At 43.8% G+C, this 20609-nt stretch overlaps 1 protein-coding gene across 3 annotated transcripts; it reads left to right on the top strand.

Annotated features, from left to right (window-relative positions):
- The first annotated feature begins 10754 nt into the window (after nt 1–10754).
- On the top strand, nt 10755–18772 carry lrrc4.2 (leucine rich repeat containing 4.2). Of its 3 annotated transcripts, none has more exons than XR_004213507.1 (3): nt 10755–12208; nt 12383–14598; nt 15479–18772. XR_004213507.1 is itself a non-coding variant. In XM_031869208.1 (3 exons), the coding sequence occupies exon 3, from the start codon at nt 12504–12506 to the stop codon at nt 14496–14498; it is 1995 nt and encodes a 664-aa protein (XP_031725068.1). In that variant the 5' UTR covers nt 10755–11994; nt 12082–12208; nt 12383–12503; the 3' UTR covers nt 14499–18772. The 3 variants fall into 3 exon arrangements, 2 of the variants coding, with proteins under 2 accessions (XP_031725068.1, XP_031725054.1); XM_031869208.1 differs by having other exon boundaries at nt 10755–11994; nt 12082–12208; nt 12383–18772; XM_031869194.1 differs by having other exon boundaries at nt 12383–18772.
- Nucleotides 18773–20609: the final 1837 nt, after the last annotated feature.

The following is a 20609-nucleotide window of genomic DNA, read 5'->3' as shown; positions in this document are numbered from 1 at the left end:
TGTAATACACGAAGACGTTATGTTGTCATGAATTCAGCATTAGTCGGACTAGGTAAACCGATGGTATCATAAACTGTCAAATATAAGACAGAGTTAGAGAAAGAGAGAGAGATGGAGAGCTTCATCATGATGACTCAACATCTTTAGGATGTATGAAGTACAAAGATGTATGAAGGCTGACTGCTGCTATGTGGATAATGTGCCCTTTTATTGCTCTTCTTCCAATAGTCTGTGCAATTCAAGGGTGAAGAGCAGTAATTAGTTTCTGTACTGTTTAATCCTATTGTTTGCAAAGAAACTTGGCCCTGGGAGCTTGATACAAACAAGCCCACATACAATAGGACTCTCTTAGAGAATGGGCAATATTTGAATGAGTTAGGATTAAGAAAATGAGTTTCATTATAAGATGATTGTTGGGTGTAAATCATTTATTCAGCTTCTGGAAAGAAACCGCTGTGTATGTGTGTCAGTGTGTGGGTTTGTGCACACATGCATCTTTAGATGCCCTTAGCATCAGGGTGCTTGTAGATAAATGGCCAATTGGTATTGACTTCAATTTAGAAAATGCTGCCCCACACTTTTCTCCCTGCGAAACCCAGGAGCACCTGCGGGGAATTTCCAGAACCACTCTGCCAAAGGAAATGTATTACTGAGGGTCACAAGCTCCAGTTTAGGGGATTTAGTGTACCCTCTCACACACACACACACAAAAACACACACCTACATACACACACAGTAGAGAGACACTTGTCATGACAAACCCTATGATCTGTGTTGAGAACACACTGCTCATGCTGTCATTGTTGAGGTACGACAGTGACAGAGCGACTTAGTGTGACGACGGGTGGCTGAAGGCTGGCCACAGGCAAATATCTCACTGCTACTTTAGGCATCCCATCACATCCGTATACATGGTTTAGTTTGGCTTGTGTGATTCAACTGAAGCTGTTTGTTGTTTACAAGCACAGGCATACTTGACAGTGGCCCAGACCTAAATGGATGAAAAGTAATATTTTGAGATTTGGCCTTGACAGAGTCCATAAGCCAAACCTGTACATAGACCTCGAGAGACAGGATGGAGCCTGCCGTGTGGCTGACTACTCTGCAGAGAAGGCACAAACTGGGTATTCATACAGAGCATTTTATTACAATCATATTAAGAAGCAGACAGCCACTTCCTCCTCAATCTGATGTCAGCGGGGAATTGTGTCTCCCACTGCCCAAAGTTGAATCTCCTTAGAAAACAGAGACTCACACACACACACACACACACACACACACACTGCATCACTTCACGAGACATCAAACATTGACAAAGTCCCTTTTTAGTGCTGCCTGTTGGCACAGTAACTCCGGGCTAATGAAGTCACACGCTGGCAGAATATTAATAACAGCAAGCCAATCACAGAGCTGCATGAGGGAAAGTTATTTGCATATGAGAGGTGAGGGAGTCCATCCAACACACTGCCTTCATACATCTCCAGCATAGTGGGATGCGTATCTGTGTGCACGCTTGAGTGTGCGCTGGCAAAAGTTTGCTCTGTGACTCATTTCTAAAAGTGATCTTTCTTCTCCTTTTGGCCATAAATACAATAGGAGAGGACCAACTTCGCTTTCTTCAAATCTCCAAATATTTCCGGTGGAGTAGGGCTGTTAAATCTTTAATGGCAAATAGATTTAATACCCCTGTTCTGCATGGCGAGCAGCAGCTTTGGCTTTGGGGTTGTGACCCAGTGTACAAGCTTTACTTCTGAGTGTTTGAGCATTTAAACGTGGCTCACCAGACTTTTACAATTTGAATGAGCAACACTTTGCTCATCCCTTCCTGTTGACTCTGGTCATTACATGGTGCTGCAGTTAATGACCAAGTAACTTTAAGACTTAAAGACGGTGTGCAACACATACACACTCCCCCCACCCCCACCCCACACAAACACACACGCACGCACATACACACACACAAACAAGTGTGTGATGGAGGTCATCGGTCTGCAAACAATGAGAGCTCTGTACAGAAATACAGTCCATGCACATGAGAAGTGAGGATGGGCACGTTTCATTGCAACCTCGCAAAATCAATCACAGCACTAATGGGATACACAAATATAATTAACTGGGTTTGAGCATCGAGACGTGAAAACAAAAATAGATAAATACCACAACCTGTTGAAGACTAATTTCCTGAGGGGCTTTATTTATTTATTTTCCACAGCAGCGTGCGGTGCTGATTAATAGTGTTTACTGTCATAATCACCGTTATCAGCGTTCCTCGCATCCCTAACATTACCTAATACTTGTTTTATACAAAGGGGACATACACAAGCAATAAAGCCCACATTGTTAATGGTTCTTATTGAAAGCAATGGAACAATGGTGTACTGATAAGGAGTTTTAGCACAACAACAAAAATCATGTAAACAATGTGCATGCTATTCACTAATGGACAGCAATTGTTCTATAACAAGCAGGCAAAGACTGCTGTTCTGATTGCTCCAAAGTTACACTGACTGCGGATCATCTCATTTATCGATGCCTGTGTTTTCCACCTAATGTGCAGACTCCCCCTGTGTGAGCGGCATGGGATAAGGATCTTACCCCATTCACTGTCCATTTGTGTCCCAACTACCACACTGCCACACTGTGTTCTCAGTTGAGGGAAATCAATAAAATCAATTGAGCTGCATTGTTTCTATTGAGAGCTGTTTGTCAGACACGATCGGACTTCTGGGTGATGGATTTATAAAACAAAAACGGTCAGCTGTGAGTGTGTGAGGAAGATTAGCAAAACAACATGGACACACAACACGCACTGTAATTGACAGATGCAGCCATTTGCATTGCCAGAGTTCCATTATATCTGACTTGCACTCAATATCTTTGCGCAACATCACTCAGATGTCCATGTATGGCATGTTTGTTGATTTAGTTAGTTAAATGATGCAACTACAGGTGTAGGAGATACATTAATTTCACTTTCATGTCTATTAGTCAGAGAAGATTTTTTCAGAAATAACACGTGTACATTAGAGGAATAAACATTCACAGATGACAATATTGCAAGATTAATTGATATTAGCATCACTGCCTTTAGCTCAAACTGTAACAGCTATATGTTGGCTTAAAATGATTTCCTAACTTGTCTATATCGGCTTTCTCACCATTTACTCATTGTAAAATATATTTTTGAATAGGCTAATGGCAGTTACAGGTATTAAAACACAGTGTTCTTTTTTATACAAATGTGCAACCAGTCTCAGTCACAGGGGGTGCATGTAAAAAGAGCCCGTAGAAAGAAACAATCAGTTTCCACCAGGACAGTCAGAACAGGAGAAAAAACAAGTTTACGTAGACATCAGTGCGTGATAATAGCAGACAATGGAACAATGTTCATTTACAGTATTGTAGACCTATGTAGTTTACATGAAATTCCTATACAGTATTTCACATTTTAAAAATGTATTTTACAAATACAAATACAAATACAAATAAGCCTTCCCGGGGAAGGCTTATGCCAGGGTGCTGGAAAGGAGGCTCCGACCGTTTGTCGAACCTCAGATTCAAGAGGAGCAATGCGGATTGCCGTGGAACAGTGGACCAGCTCTTTACCCTCGCAAGACTACTGGAGGGGTTCTGGGAGTTTGCCCAACCAGTCTACATGTGCTTTGTGGACTTGGAGAAGGCTTTCGACCGGGTCCCTCGGGGGTTCTTGTGGGGGGTGCTGCGGGAGTATGGGGTGCCGGACCCGTTACAACAGGCGATCCGGTCTCTGTACGACTGCAGTAGGAGCTGTGTCCGCATTCTCGGCAATAAGTCAGACACGTTCCCGGTGGGTGTTGGCCTCTGCCAGGGCTGCCCTTTGTCTCCGGTCCTGTTCGTGACTTTCATGGACAGGATATCTAGGCGCAGCCGGGGGGTGGAGAACGTCAGGTTAGGGGGTCTCGGGATCGCCTCTCTGCTGTTTGCAGATGATGTGGTCCTGTTAGCCTCCTCGGATCGTGACCTCCAGCATTCACTGGGGCGGTTTGCAGCCGAGTGTGAAGCGGCGGGGATGAGAGTTAGCACCTCCAAATCTGAGGCCATGGTGCTCTACCGGAAACCGGTGGATTGCTCCCTCCAGGTGGGGACGGAGTGCCTACCTCAAGCGAAGGAGTTCAAGTATCTCGGGGTCTTGTTCACGAGTGAGGGTAAGATGGAGCGGGAGATCGACAGACGGATCGGTGCGGCTGCAGCAGTAAAGCAGGCGCTGCACCGGACCGTCTTGGTGAAGAGGGAGCTGAGCCGGAAGGCAAAGCTCTCAATTTACCACTCGGTCTACGTTCCTACCCTCACCTATGGTCACGAACTCTGGGTCGTGACCGAAAGGACAAGGTCGCGGCTACAAGCGGCCGAAATGAGCTTCCTCCGTAGGGTGGCCGGGCTCAGCCTTAGAGATCGGGTAAGGAGCTCGGTCATCAGGAGGGAGCTTGGAGTCGAGCCGCTACTCCTTCGCGTCGAAAGGAGTCAGCTGAGGTGGTTCGGGCATCTAATTAGGATGCCTCCTGGACGCCTCCCACTGGAGGTTTTCCAGGCACGTCCAACTGGGAAGAGACCCCAGGGAAGACCCAGAACACGCTGGAGGGATTACATCTCCCAGCTGGCCTGGGAACGCCTCGGGATCCCCCAGAATGAGCTGGAACATGTTGCCGGTGAGAGGGAGGTCTGGGTCAGCCTGCTTGGCCTGTTGCCACCGCGACCCGACCCCGGATAAGCAGAGGAAAATGGATGGATGGATGGATTTTACAAATGTATTCCCTCACACTAAAATAATTTGGCCTTTCATTGAAATTTGACAGTTTTTCTCTGAAACATCACAGCCTTTAAAGTTTATATTTAGCAATATATATTCAAGGCCTGAGGAAAAACTCACTGTATTTAACATGTTATTATCACAGCTTTAAATTAGGAGAGATGCATGGGCAGTGGGTTTCATTCTGCACCAGGATGCTGCACCAGGTCATACTATGAACAGCTCCTAGTGCTGAAATGAAGTGTATTAAACGTAGGACAGGAGAAAAGCATCAAATGTGTGTGGGCTCATAAAATATGAATAAAACTAGTTCAAACTGATGCTCATGTAAAATATGGGGTATGGGGTATAAGACAAACTATTAACCAGAAAATGATGAACCTCACTTTTAAATAACAAATTCATCTTAAAACCCAATTTAGGTAAAAGCACATCATATTTCTTTAGTTAAAACAAACGTTTAATTTCACGACATTATTCAACTGCACAGAGATTTGTAACTTTATTTTCAACTCTCAGGGGCACAACAACCTGGCATTGGCAGACAAGGGCGAAATAAACAATTCTGTAGTTTAATTTAGTTCTAAATTGAGACTTAATGAATCAGACATCATGTATGATACATCCACATCCGTCAGAACATTACATTGTTTCTACAGCCGCTCAACGACATGTTTTAGCTTCTGCAGCTAGCAGTAGCATTACGAATCTTGGCCTATGGGAGTCTTGACCCTCACAGCTTAATAGCACGTGTATTGGGCACATGGCCACAGGGCCATCTAGCCACGCCTGTCACCAGCCTTCACACTCACCTAAGAAAGAACTACTTTTGCATTGGAATGAACTTGGTCTCATGATGGCACATATCAAATAAAATAACCGTTGTTTCACCTGTAGCCTTCTCTCCAGCTCACATCAGCCGCAAAGCCAAATCGGGCCAAGGGTGTAAAGTGGGTCAGCCAATGGCCCACTCCCCACTTCCGACACCCTTGCTCAGACCGCACCCATCTTCAATCTAGGCCCTCATTTTGATCTCAACTAAACACCTGTAGAGTTTAATGACGGCACCGTTCCCGCTACAGTAAGTGTCCTCAGGACTTTTTACCTTGATGACACAAACAGACTCACTTAAGGTGAAAACAATACCCACCACACGCTGGTAAATGTATGCTGATCATCCTGCTTTCTCCAGCATGGTTCCACTCTGAATGGTGTCGGATTACTGAGTGAGTTCAGCCCACATTGAGGCAATCGGTATATCCTGGTGTGAGTCAACTCTCCTCAGACTGTGGGTCGATGGTGCTGACTGAGCCAGGACAGCTAATAAATCACCTCCTGCCGTCCTAAAATGGCGGGGTTGTGATTGGGGAGGGAAGGGAGCCGTGAGCGAGGGTTAATGAATACAGGCCACATCGATCTGCTTCCACCGGTCTTCTCTCTCTCGCTCTCTCTCTCTCTCACACTCACATCATCCACTCCTCTATTCTCAGGCCAAATGCTGCTCCAGCACTTTGCTGACCTGCCACACTAAGCACAGGCTGAGTGGCGAGGGATCCACAGGGGCCAACATCGAGCAGTTGCTAAGGCAAGGTAATGGCTAATGCTAGCAGCTAATTAGATCCGCCAGTTCTAACTACAGAACGAGGTGAAGCTGCATTGGTGAAGCAGTCACTAACAGTAACTAAGCAATGTTGTTTTGTCTACTCTGCAGCTGAATAGCTGCAAGAGTGCTATTATCATTTTCAGGCGGGGCTGATCATAATGTGACTGTGGTAGTGCTAGCTTCAGCAGCTGGCAGTATCACTATTAGTTTCTGCCTATGAGAGTCTTGACCCTTACAGCTCCATAGAATATGTGACCGCAGGGTCAGCTATCAGTTGCTGTCTGCAGCTTTTAACCCTCACTCACTTCAGGAGGAACAGCTGCTACCAGTCACCACGCTGTTTCAAAACTCAGCATTCAGCAGTAAGAGTGTCAGAAAAGGTTAAAGTAGTGTGTGTAAATTATGGGCCATCTACCGTGAGAGCAGCAGACCTAAAAAGCAACAGAGTCACTACAAACGATTGGTAAGACACATTGAACCCTCATTGATGCTAACAGCCCACACAGGCTAATTGGGACACACAGACACACACTTATCAGCATGTAGATTTAACTTCCTGCAACATTCAATTTCCGCTCTGACGCAGCTTTGTAGGGCAGGATGTCACTCGCTCAGTATTGACCTGACCAACTGTCTCACTCTTTCCAACACCACGTTGCATTTTGGCCACAAATGTTTAGCACCGGCCCCCTCAATCCACGGTATTGACCCACACCCTCAACCCCTCAGCAGTTAAGAGCATTTTCTGCCTTAAATGTCATGTCATTTTTGCCTCTTTCGGGGAAAATGTATAATGCATGTTGAGATTATTTTCCAAGGAAGTAGAATAGCTTGCCTGTCAGCATGACAGAGTAACAGAATGAGTTTTAAGTTTGACAGCTGTTGCAGTGGGGCAGAGGGTTTGGGCCACACTCAGTGTCCTGAATCAAAGGCTTGATCCCCTGAATCCACATATGCTTTAAACAGGTCCAGCAGATTGAACAGTTAAAGGCGTAGTTCCACATTTGATCTGATTAAGTTTATTCAACCATGTACTGAAGGCAACAAAGGCACTCATTGAGTTGCTTGGATGGTTAAAATATGTTTGTATTATTTTCTGTGCTGTGTGTTGCTCTGTTTGGTAACAATTATGTCAGCTTACAGTAAATCAAATTATTTAATGTGGGCATGTCCATATCTGTTCAGCTCTTATCAATATTTTTAGGTTCTGTAGTTTCTTAAAACTTTTTTGCAAAGAAGATATTTAGACTTAATATTTTTGTAATATTTTGAACTCTTTGGGAAGTTAGTTCAACTGCAATACTTATTGCATTAAAACTACAGATGATGTGCCACAAGAGAAAACTAAGCATACAGGAAGGGTTGTGATCAGCTTTTACAGTAAATGCTACTAAAATGGACTCATGCGTAAGTGAATTGTTGAACAGCATACACCATGCGGTTTTATTAAAAGTAAGCGGCTGACTGCTCTATATCCTTGTCAAGCAATTGAGGTTGTCCATTAACAGAATAATGACAATTACATATATATGTATGTAGTTTTAAGTAAATGCTATGGTGCTCTACATGATCAGTAGGGAAAAAAAGTCAGAGAAATTAGTTTAACAGATAACCCACCCAGCTCATAATATATGACATAGGAGGACATAATTTAAAGATTTATTTATGTTGGGGAATTGACACACTATAACACAAGATGCTATATCATACTATGGAGTAATTCCATAAAACCCCTTATGATTTACCACACGCTATATATTCATTTTCACATGGCAATAAATCTTTACCCCGAACCTCATTTCACACATTCAAAGGAGAACTGGAACACGGAGGCTCTGGCTGATATTCCTTACTATGGATCCTTGAGAGAGAAACAAGGACAGAAGATAAAAAAGACATGAAGAGAGAGAGACAGCCATAAAGACAGCAGGAGGACACGTCATATATTCTGTGTGCTAACTGACCTTTCCATGCTCATGCCCCCTGTAATAGCATTAACACAGCAGCTACAACCATGGCCATCAATTATCTGACCAACCCTGCTGCACCACCTTAGCTAATAGTTATATCGCTTTCACCCTTCCCTCACCCCTCCACCATGCTCTTCCTCTCATTCTGTCTTCCTCTCCTCCATTCATCACTCTAAAGCAGCATATCTCATTGGAATAGAATAGGTACATGAGCTGTAATTGGCACGTGTTTCTTGTCTACCTGGCATGTTAACTCTCAAAGCACAAGTGTTTGCGAGTTTTTTCTTTTCATTCCCTCTTGTTTTTCACCTGTTATTTCAGCCGTCTGGGCGTCTCAAAGTCATTCTTTGATTCAACAAAGAAACTGTGAAGTATTTGTTTTCAGATATTCTCTTTGTTGCTCACACAATGGTATTTCCCCCCAAAACTGTAGGGCAATGGTCAGTCTGCATTCCTCCTTAATTCAAAGCCAAAACCCTTCATTTCACACACAACCTTTGTCTTATGTGCAAAAGTAGTTTTCATTTAGTCCAAATTTTCCAAGGTTTCTAAGGTTTTAACGATGGCATCAGTCTCTGACATTCCTGTCAATCCTCATTATTTTGTGTTGATAAGCAAAAGATAAAATAATACATTTCAAATAACCATCATTATTGCAAAGTCATGCTGGCATGAGAGACTAAATGTAACCCATTTGCAATATGAAATGAATGTGTGCAAACAGTGGCCATTACACTAAACTTTACACAATACAATAAAAAAAGCATATTCTCTCAATCAATTTGATCAGCTGAAGATTAAAAGAGAAGACTTATTATATTACTTCTGTGTCATGTCCAAGCACCTTCAGTTTTCTGGAGTAAGATATTCTACCTTTTTAACTGACATGAAGGCAGCAGGATGGTTGTAGGTAAAATGCAAAGAGAAAGGTTAACATTCTTACTACTTCATTCAGAAGTATTCAGAAGATAATACTGAGCATTATCATTTATTCAGTATGATATTTTATTCATATTCATATGTTAACACAAACAAGGGATCATATACAGTAAGTGCATTAGTCCACATGCTCTACTTCTTTAAACTGTACCTTGCAATTTCAATTAGCTTCAGTTTCACTTCATCCTCTTTATGGTCCAATGTGGACATGGAGCATGAATTTTTCAATACCATCTTTAGTGGAATGCAAAATGCCAGTCTTGTCCTATTCATTTCATAAATTGAAATTAAAATGGGAATTGACAGTGGCACGTTTATTATTGTCAGGGTCCTATTTTTTTCTTTCAATTGACCGCAACCCTAATAGCAAATATATATGTGACTGGAGAGAGGAGGGGGGAGGAGAAGAGGGAGACGATGTGGTCATTGACCAAAGGCAGAGAGGGAGACTCCTTCTCTTGCATTGAAATGATGCTTAATCCAACACTAGCAACACTCCTCCTATTCCTCACTCCTACTCCTCACCCTTCTCTTTCTCTGCCTTTCTGAGCCATTTTCCTGAGGAGGCTATGAAGTGTGTTCCCTCATCTGTCTCCCTCATACTTCTTCTCTATCCCTATTTATCTCATTCCTCTCGTCCTTCTATAGGTTCCTTTCCCCTATTTCACCAAGGATGTGGATATATCTCCTCCTACCCGGCCCCATCCCTCTCCCCCACTCTCTCGGTAAGTCTCTTTTCCTCTATCTCCCCGTCTTTCTCTCTCGTCTCTCTAAGAGATAACTGTGTGCAATCTCTTTCATCTTTATCCTCCCTGAAGAGAAGACTGTCCAGCAGACACAGAGAAGCACAGTCAGCATTTCAGTCGTCTCTGATGTCACAGACCCCCCGACCCAACCCCCCCCCCTCACCACCACCTCCAAAACACTCACATACATACATATTAAATCCTCTACAACTGAAACAATAAGAAAATCCGATACAACAAACAATTGTGTCTGTTGGTAATAATGTGTGAGGGAAACACTCACCAAACCTATGCCTTACAAGAGGTGAGGATAAGCAGCAAGCTGCATCTCCACTGGAAAAAACACTGGCGCAATGCTGCGCTCACGAAACCGAGAGACGGATCACAAAACCACTCTAGAGTTGGAGTAGAAAGTCTGACCTCTTGTCTCTGTATGATACACTGGAATGGGAGGCTTTCCATTTTAGCAATAGTTTGGGCGAGACAGAGAGCAACAGAGAGGGGAGGATCGGCACAGGTAAAGTGATCTAGAGAGTGAGAGTAAAGAAAGACCGTGACAGAGAGAGCACGTGAATAGCTAGACAGAAAAAGAGAGCGAGTAAGAGAGGAGAATATGGTTACAGTGAGGGGAGGGAGAAGGAGGGATACGGGAGGAGGGGAAGTTGAATGTGTTAATACACAGGAACACTGCATCAAACCAATGCACTGCTCTGAGGCTGGCTGAGCAGCTGAGAGGAGTGCGTCAGCAGTACATTCACGTTCCCACTGAAGGACAAAGGGAGGGGGCAGAGCGAGCATCTTAGCTGCCTGCAACACCGACACAGAGGGGGGGAATAGAGAAAAGAGAGAGATTGGAGAATAAACAAGAAGAAGAGATGTGGATTGGAATGCTGCTCCTGCTTCTTCTGTGACGGTGGGCTGCCTGAGCGCTCGCGTGCCTCCTCCTCTTCATCTATCTCTCTCTCACACTCTCTCTTTCCTTTGCACACTCTATCTTTCCCTTGCTCTTGATCTGTCAGTGGTTCTCTCTCTCCTCTCTCAATCTCGCTCTTTCTGTCTCCCTTTCCCTCTCTCTCTGTTTTACTCTGGCTACTGCAGTACCAGCCAGCCGCAAGTCTGACAGCCACACACATGGCTAACTGCCACAACTTACTACCTCAACCATGGAGAAAAACTAACAAATAAGCAAGCAGAGGACCACTGCAGGAGACAGCCCAGGTGACAAACATCGTGTGAAGGGAAGAATCCTCAATACCTTTCTCTGTTTTTGGATACAGACACGGAGCCCACTTTCACACACATCCTCCCAGCGTCATTGCTCTCTCTATTCTCTCATTGCAGAAGAGGACAAGAGGGCTCTCTCTCTCTCTTCTGACAGCCTTTTGCGAAGCTCCAACAGTGCAGCGCATCTCCTTCTCCACCCCCCCCCCACCCAGCGCCACCATCTCTCCCACTAGCCCCCAACCCCCCCTCCCCCCAGGAGGAATAGACGGATTACTGCTAACTGTGCACACGGCAGCCTGCAGCTGCTCTGACCAGGGCCAGTCCAACGTTGGGAGGAAGCAAAAGGAACACAGAGGAGGAGAGGAGAGGGGGATGACTGTGCCGGGAGTTCTTTAGCCTTTTTCTGTCTCTCAGTCTCTGTCACAACGGGGCTAATCAGCGACCGACTAGCCCTTGGCAAAGTCACAGTGAGGGAGGTCTCCACCAAACAGGCGACCAGCCGGCGAGCCAACACATGTATCAGGAGCTGACAGGACTGGGGATTTTTATTTATTTCAGTTGGTCACTTCTCTTCTTCTCCTCTGTCGTGTTTCACTGCGTTATGGATCATTGTGATTTATCCAGAGTGGAGCTGCAGGTTGGAGTCTGCAGCCTGGCATGGGGGCAGTTAGAGGGGGCAGAAGGGATCCAGGCACCCGCCAAGCCTTCATGGCCTTACCTCTGCCTGTGAGTGCTTTTCATGCTGCTTTCAGTCTTTAATACCAGGAGCCATTTTGTACCCTTGGCTAATAGAGGGCCACCTCACTTTTTCAGAGAGGGGAAACAAGAAAACATCAATCTGATGTCTTTCCATGGAAGGAAATTATAAATGAACGTAATGAATAACTGTTGCTTTTAACATTTGGAAAGAGGCAAAACGGACTACTTCCAAACTAATGAGGTACGTCACTGATACTGTTGTTCAACCTTTTTCTTACATTGCTGCAATGCTTTTCCTCTGCAACGTCTCTTGTATTAATCTCTCACACTCTGTCTCCCTCTCTGTCCCTCTTTTTTCCCTTCTCTCTCTCTCCCACACACACACACACACACACACACACCAATTTTGATGTAGCATCTCCCTGCACTGTCGATGGAACTTGGGAGCCTTGAGTTGCTCCAGCCAGGCTAGGGTGGTCTGTCCTCTGGTGTGTGCCGTCTCCCCCCACCATGCAAAATAATGATCCCTCCACACCATGAGTCCTCTGGGCCAGGTTAGTGTGCAGCCTACCTGGAACGCAGCCCTGCTCGCCGTGCTCTCCCTTATGGTGCCTGCTCTCAGTATGTGCCAGTCCACAGGCCCTGCGTTGGGCTCGGCTAACCCACAGAACTGCCCAGGTGTGTGCTCCTGCACTAACCAGCTCAGCAAGGTAGTATGTACCCGCCGAAGCCTGGTTAGGGTTCCCCCGAACATCCCAGCCAATACCAGGTACCTGAACCTGATGGAAAACAGCATAGAGACCATACAAGCAGACACCTTCAGGCACCTGCATCACCTGGAGGTACTGCAGTTGGGCAGAAATGCAATCAGACAGATTGAGGTGGGGGCCTTCAATGGCCTGACCAGCCTCAATACCCTGGAGCTGTTCGACAACAGACTGACAGTCATACCCAGTGGAGCTTTTGAATACCTGTCAAAGTTGAGAGAGTTGTGGCTAAGAAACAATCCCATTGAGAGCATCCCCTCTTATGCCTTCAACCGTGTCCCCTCCCTCATGAGACTGGACTTGGGAGAACTGAGGAAGTTGCAGTACATCTCTGATGGGGCATTTGAGGGACTTCAAAACCTCAAGTATCTCAACTTGGGGATGTGTAACCTGAGAGAGTTCCCTAATCTTTCACCACTGGCGGGACTGGAGGAGCTAGAGATATCAGAGAATCTTTTCCCTGAACTGAAGCCGGGGGCCTTCCGTGGGCTTAAAAATCTACGTAAACTGTGGATTATGAACTCTGCCATCACTACCATTGAGAGGAACGCATTTGATGACATCACAGCCTTGGTGGAGCTGAATTTAGCCCATAATAACCTGTCATCCCTCCCCCATAACCTCTTCACCCCTCTTCAGTACCTGGTGGAGCTACACCTGCACCACAACCCTTGGCGATGTGACTGTGAGGTAGTGTGGCTCTCCTGGTGGCTCAGAGAATATATTCCCACAAATTCCACCTGCTGTGGACGCTGCCACACCCCGGTCCACATGAGGGGACGGTACTTGGTGGAAGTTGATCAGGCCACCTTTCAATGTTCAGCACCATTCATACTTGATGCTCCTAGAGATCTGAACATCTCTGCAGCGAGGGTGGCAGAACTAAAGTGTCGCACAGCTGCAATGAGCTCAGTCCGATGGCTTCTCCCCAATGGCACTGTATTGACCCATGGCTCGGCTCACCCACGGATATCTGTCCTTAACGACGGGACACTCAACTTCTCCAACGTTCTCCCGTCAGACACAGGGGTCTACACCTGCATGGTCAGCAACATGGCGGGAAATTCCAATGCCTCGGCCTACCTAAACGTCAGCAATGCTGAACTCAACACGTCTAATCTGTCCTATTTTACCACTGTAACAGTAGAAGTTTTGGAGCCCACAGTGGAGGAAACCCCTAAACCCAAGCCTACTATCCCTGCCTCACCCTCTGTCTTTCAGCCTGTCTTCATCTCCACACCCACTGTGCTGTTCCAAAACACTCAGACTCCAAGGCAGGTGTCAATCCCCACTGCCAGAGTCCCTAGTGGGCCAGCCGCCAGCCTGGATGAGGTGATGAAAACCACCAAAATCATCATTGGCTGTTTTGTTGCTGTTACCTTGCTGGCAGCGGCCTTGTTGATAGGATTCTATAAGTTGCGTAAGCGGCATCAACAGAGGAGCACTGTGGCAGCAGCCAGGACCATAGAAATCATACAGATGGAGGAAGAAGTTCCTCCTGTTCCACCACCCACCTCTGGATCTAGTGGCTCTGATGACACAGTGTTGGTACTGCCTACATTAGTGGAACACAACAGCAACACCTTTAAGCCTGGGTACGTGTCCTCCTCATCCCGCCAAGGGGGCTATGGAGCCCACTGGACCCAGAACAACTCTCTTCATCGCTCAGTCAGACAGCATCACAGCCACATCAGCACCATTGCTGATCCCTACATCATTAAGACTACTCATAGCAAGGAGAAGGTTCAAGAGACCCAAATCTGAGCATTGCTCCCTCTGGATTTATCTCTGACTCAGCCCCAACCTCTCCTCTCCAACTCTCTGCTCAACAGTCCATGCAATAGAATGCACAAAGAACAAAACGGTAACTTTCTTTTGTACAGAAGTGCAAAACAGAGACAGATTTTTGTTTCTTGTACATGCCTATACATACATATATACATATGAAAAAAATACAAATATATATAAATGAAACTACGGTCAGGCAGTGGTGAGAAATGCAGATTATATCAGAAAAGAAAGTAATTTGAACTATTTTCTAATAACTGGTGACTTCTATTTAAAAAAAGACAAATATACTGAATTGCTTTTGTGATTGGTAATAGAAGGTGGTTCTGTCTACTGTAGGAAAAGAGGCATTTACTTTGTTTTTTGATCATATTTAGGATGCAGTTAAAGCTCTTTATACAGGCACCAGTTTCTAAATACAGCCCCAAATGTAAGCTCCAGTTTTTACTGTGCCAAATATTCTAATATATGCAATAAAATGGTATTTCCAGACTTAGGTACACACAAAGACACACAAGCAAAATCTAGATAGACAGAAACATTTGTCCAAGGATAGCAACGTAATGGCACAGATAGAATGTGCTGTTCAGTAGCTATCAGCCAAATGCTTTTGGACTGCAGTGAATTTCTGCAGCTAAGGTTTAACCCTCTGTTCGCTGGAGCTAAGCTGCATTTATTTGACAGTGCCAGTGCTTCTTAGTTGTAGTGTATCTAAACATGTTTATTTAGTGTGCACATGATTCCCCACTGGTTTAACTGGCAAAGAGCAGGCTAATTACAGTTGTTGCAAATACTTTGTTCTGTTATTGGTTGCATTTTCTGTTATTGCTTTTCCGTTAGGTTTTGACATGCTTCTTAATGGCTTGTGTAGTGTTTAGGGCTAATTTAATAATGCATTACAGCAGTTGCCTGACTTGTCTCTGCAAGGGCTCATTGCGATGCTCATTTTTTCAAAGGAATGGACATGCGGTGCAGTGATACAGAGCTTTGCTGACCATTCTGCTTTTGGAGAAAGAAAACAGAGGATTGAAGTGAAACAAATGAATGTCTGATACTGGGGCTTTTCCATGGACTACATTGAAACATGACTCTTTTTGTTTTCCTTTTAACAGTTAGCAGTTTAGCAACACTATTTTTATGGAGAGACAAAGGAGGCTATGAAAAATAAAAAAAACCTTTGGTTTGTATTTCTCTAATCAGAAACACTTTCATCTGATGTTTTTTCTTCTCTCTGAATATATTTCCATTTGTGTGTAAGTTGTAAAGGCTGGAGGCAGTGTTGTAAATCGTATCCTATACCCCGAACCCCCATCTTACGGTCCTATGCATTTACTTAGTGTCTGCATGAATGGGTCTTTAAGTAACTGGTGTACAATGCTGCATTATACCCCACAGTGGGGCTCTATGCAGGTCAGATAGGCTGTTGGTCTTTGATGCCTCAGCTTAGTTCTTAACATTGATTTCTCAGTGACTGTGAAGGGGAAAAAATACATGTATCCCACAGTTCTACAGTTTGTGGGTTTCTTTTCCTTACATGCTTACCTGGAGGTTGTAGTTCCTATCAGAATCTAACATTGATCAAGTGAACAAAAAAAAATGTATATAAACAGTATATATGACACAAGACTACTCTAGCAAAGCTTTCATAATACAATCTAAATATATCACACAATAATGGGAAAGCAGACCGATTCTTATTATCTTTTTTTTTTGCAGATGCTGTATATGTCAGTACATTGCTGAACAATCTGAACTATCTTGACGTCATGCAGCTAAAAGACCAGCGACCATAAATAAGTGTGCTTAGATTCTGTGGTGACTGAAACGCCTTACCTTTGACCTTATGCTGTTGCCCTTCATACAACCACTCACCACTCCTCCTCCTCCTCCTTTAGTGCTGATGAAGACAAATACTTTTCAACCCAGCCGGCTACTGGTCATTTAAAAGGTCTAAGTCGCAATACAAAAGTGCTTCTGCTGAGGCTTTTTGGGGATAAAGAGGAAATTACAGTATGACCCCTGTGATAATTATGGAGCATGGCGAGTTGACAGGAACACCAAGGCGTCATTTAAAACCTCCAGGCTGAACTTCCTGTACAATCAAGAGTCAGTTAATAATGCGCTGTGAGGCACTGAATGGCATTTACTTTATGTATATGTACATATTTTCTCTCGACATTCACAATAAGATCACTACATTACAGCAGGTACTCTGGTGCAGTAAAATAAAAACAGGGACAGCAATTATGTAACAGTCTGGAATGCAGGTTGAGTGGGAGTCAATTTTCTCAGGAGTTTTTATTTTTATTTTTTGAAATATATGTAATGTTTACAATTTAAATAGGATGTGTTGTACATATAAACAAGTTAAGGCATATAACATATTGCAGGCATAAAGGAAATTCCTCTGATGATATTTTCCTTACGGATGTTTCGTCAGCGCTGAATGGATGGATGGAGATGTGTCAGTGTTTTCTGCCAGCGCACCTGGCAGTGTGTGAGTACAGGTGGGCCTCAACAAGCAGATGGAACTCCAGTGACTATGTCAAGTGTTACTTCATTTTCTTCTAAATGCGAGCGCAATACACTGCTGAATATTCAATCACCACCAGAATGTGATGGCTGCTCTTTGCTTTGACAAAAGAGAGTGTTCTTGGTTGTTACAGTATGTGTGGGTTGCAAAAGAGCAGACTCTTATTATTTCCTCAGCGCAGCATGGTTCTGGCTGCGCTAGCGCCTTCATAAGAGGCCATTGGCTGTTTGTAAATCCTTTAATGTACCTTATAACCAGCCACATAGAACATTGACGGCTTCTTTGTTTCTTATTATTTTCTTCCTCCTCCTCCTCTTCAGTATTATAATCGAAAGGGGAAGCAAGTCAAGATTCAAAAACAATGCTATCAACCATTCAGTCGATTCAGGTTTGCTGTTTCAGTGTCAAGGGTGAAGAAGCTGTGGGATGGAGTGGAATGGCCATTGTGTTAATCGCTGGAAACAAGGGCACAGACAATAGTCCTTCCCTGACAACATCAGTAGGGTTAATATGAATCTGTTCTCTGGGGTGGCTGCCGTCTTATCTCCAGCAGCTGAGTCAGTCATATGCTTTGAATTTGGCTGTATGTTGCCTGGTTGCAAATGAGCTGTGAAGATGTCTTATAACTGCTGCCATCTCCCTTCCTCTGTCCCCTCCCTTTTATCACTCGTGCTAATTGACTTAAAATCATTGACTGAAACCCCTCAATATCGTACAAATAGGTTGTGTTTCAGGGAGACTCATAATCTCCCCTCGTCTTTATTTCTTTCTCTTTCTCGTGTTATCCGTTTGGCACAGCAACTGTCACATCTTTGCATAGTCTTTTGCAGCAAGCTCACTAATGTCCACCTGTTTTTCCCCTCCTATTGAGCCAATAATATTGATAAAGCTTCAGCCAAAGACGTAATGCATCTTTTTGAAGTTAGCAGAATGTCAGAGGCTCATGCTGCTATCCATATTGGCAGAGGATGGAAGAGGTGAAAAGAATGGCTAAGCTGCCACTACATAGCACGTCTCACTCCGATAGATAGGATCTGCAGAGAGACAACAGGAAAGGGGGCTAGGATAAGGCTCTACGGCCGGTGTTCTATGAGGTTAAGGGTTTGTTGGGAACAAGTCCTCGAGCCTTAAGATCCATATCTGTTAATGAAGTTCCCAGCAGTGAGAGGTGTTGGCCAGGTGGCAGGCCACAGCAATTCTGTCAGTTTCTTCACTGAATGATGCCTTTTTGTGCCCACAAAGGGATTGTAAGAAATGGTCCGTGGTCCTCTTAGAAGGGAGAAATGGCCTGTAGACTCAATTCTCATCCCTCTCTTGACGCTTGATTAGTCAGCCTACACCTAACTGCAGTCTTTTACAAAAGCACTTTACTTGACCTGCTCACACACTTAAATGTCTAGCAACTTAAATTTCTAGTTAGTTTCTACTACAAATTATGAATGCAAATTTTCAGAATAAGAATTATGAGCACTCATTCTTTATTAAATCTTTAGCCATTTAATAAAGTGAAATGAAACAAAATAAACCTAAAGTTGCTTTACAAGAACAATGGGATGTGAACACACTGAAAATGGCTATTTTAAAATATTAATAAGCTTGAATCAAAGCCTCAAAGCAATTAGACTTTTGCATGTTTTTCAGTTAGTCTGGTACTTGGTTTTGGGTCAAGGTAAAATAAGACACCTAAGATAGATGGGAGAGAGGAGGTAACTGCTATTTTTGAACACACATCTTCATAAACATACACACGTAAACACACACAAAATCTACAAATAGCCTCCAGAAATGATTGCACTTCCAACTAGGTTTATTTTCAGTGTTTTTCTCAACACCTCCTCTACATAATTAACTAATATATTTATATTGTATGCAAATGGGACACACAAAGACATTTCATCTGGGTACACTGTAAAACAGTTCTTTGAATTACTTCAGCAAAATATGGAGGGAAGGAGGAACAGACAAACATTTTGTGAATTACAGCTCAGAAGCATGATGGGACTTTGCTTGTTTCTAATTCTGCAACATGGCTGTGTGTACCAGGTGAGTGACCTTCCTTTCCCAAAATAATGATGCTGTCAGAAAATTATTCCTTTGAGAGTATGAACAAATTACAGCTGATGCCTAGTTTCTGTCACATGCTGGAGAAGGTGGGACTGACCTCACTTTACTGTAATAGGCGAGGACGTTCACTTCGAACCACTCACCTCTGCCCTGATTCACTGCAGGTTAAACATAAACATAAAACTTTATACAAAACACTTTCCCCATATTGTCATATTGTGCAATATTGTGGTATTGCACAATATGACACTGCCATTATGCTGTCTTAAAGTAGATACGCAGTCTTATATACTAGTGTACAGTATATTTCAGTGTCATTGTAATGTAGACCAGTGTGCTCTTTTTGGAGACGGACAGCTCTGGATAAGGGGTGGCAGCTGGAGTTTGTTCCTGGAGATCTCTTACTCTGTCGGTCAGTCCGTCTCTCTCTATCTTGCATGCAGTGTGTGTGTGTGTGTGGGTGTGTCGAAAGAGAGTGTCCTCCATAGCAGTGACAGCCACTGTTCTGTTATGTTAACCTCTCCCACTCACTGCTGGGGAGGTTAAAGGAGAACGCATGCAGGAACACACGCTGAGAGGCAAACAAATACGACAACAAACCCGAAGAAATAATTCAAAAAGAAACACAAATGCACAATGAAGGACAGGCTACACTACACACTGCAGTTGATAAGCTACGTAGCTTTAAAACTCATTCATAGCAATTATCATAGCCTTGTGCAGAGGATTCACACAAATAACGGAAACTCTTTTGCAATCCAGTGATAAAGCTGTAATAAATTCAGCTTTTTGAAGTTTAAAGAACCCATAAAACCAATCTTCAGTCATGTAGGCCAACATGAACATCATCTGACAACGTTTTTTTTCTGTTGTTAACTCCTCGATTCACTCATGGCTACTCTCTATATAATAGACACTCACTGTTTTACTCCATAGTGAGCAGTACATTGAGATTTTGGACACTTTTGAATCATTGCTGACAGATGTAGGGGCTCACAGTGGTAATTCTTGCATTCATAAATGCAGCACATTGCATTGTGGGATTGTTGGTCGAAAGTGGCGTACATGTCATGGACACACATTTTTCATTGCATTGTTGAATTTTTTTGAGGGCACCATAAAGTGGATAAACTCATAATTCAGACACAACTAAAATCCACACAATCTTTGTTTCTTTAGTTTGGAGCGATGTTGTATTGGCCAACATTACATAAAACAGGTGTTGTTGTGTTTAGCCCTTAGTTTCGACTATTCCTTTAGCAGGTTAAGTACTTTACACAAGTTTATCATGAACTTTATCTCTTTGTCATTGTGAATGCAAAGACAGCATACTGCAAACATCACAAACACATCACACTCTATCATTCACGTAACTGGCACCAGTCTCCTCAGTGAGCAAGATGGGTGACTCACTGCCAACTAACCCAAACATATTGAGGCAGAGTGTGTGTGTGTGTGTGTGTGTGTGTGTGTGTGTGTGTGTGTGTGTG

The sequence above is a fragment of the Anarrhichthys ocellatus genome, unplaced genomic scaffold, assembly GCF_004355925.1.
Source record: "Anarrhichthys ocellatus isolate YVR2014 unplaced genomic scaffold, GSC_Weel_1.0 scaffold2, whole genome shotgun sequence".
NCBI classification, from domain to species: domain Eukaryota; kingdom Metazoa; phylum Chordata; class Actinopteri; order Perciformes; family Anarhichadidae; genus Anarrhichthys; species Anarrhichthys ocellatus.
Note: the sequence above shows the minus strand (reverse complement) of the source record. Positions and strands in the feature narration are given on the sequence as shown.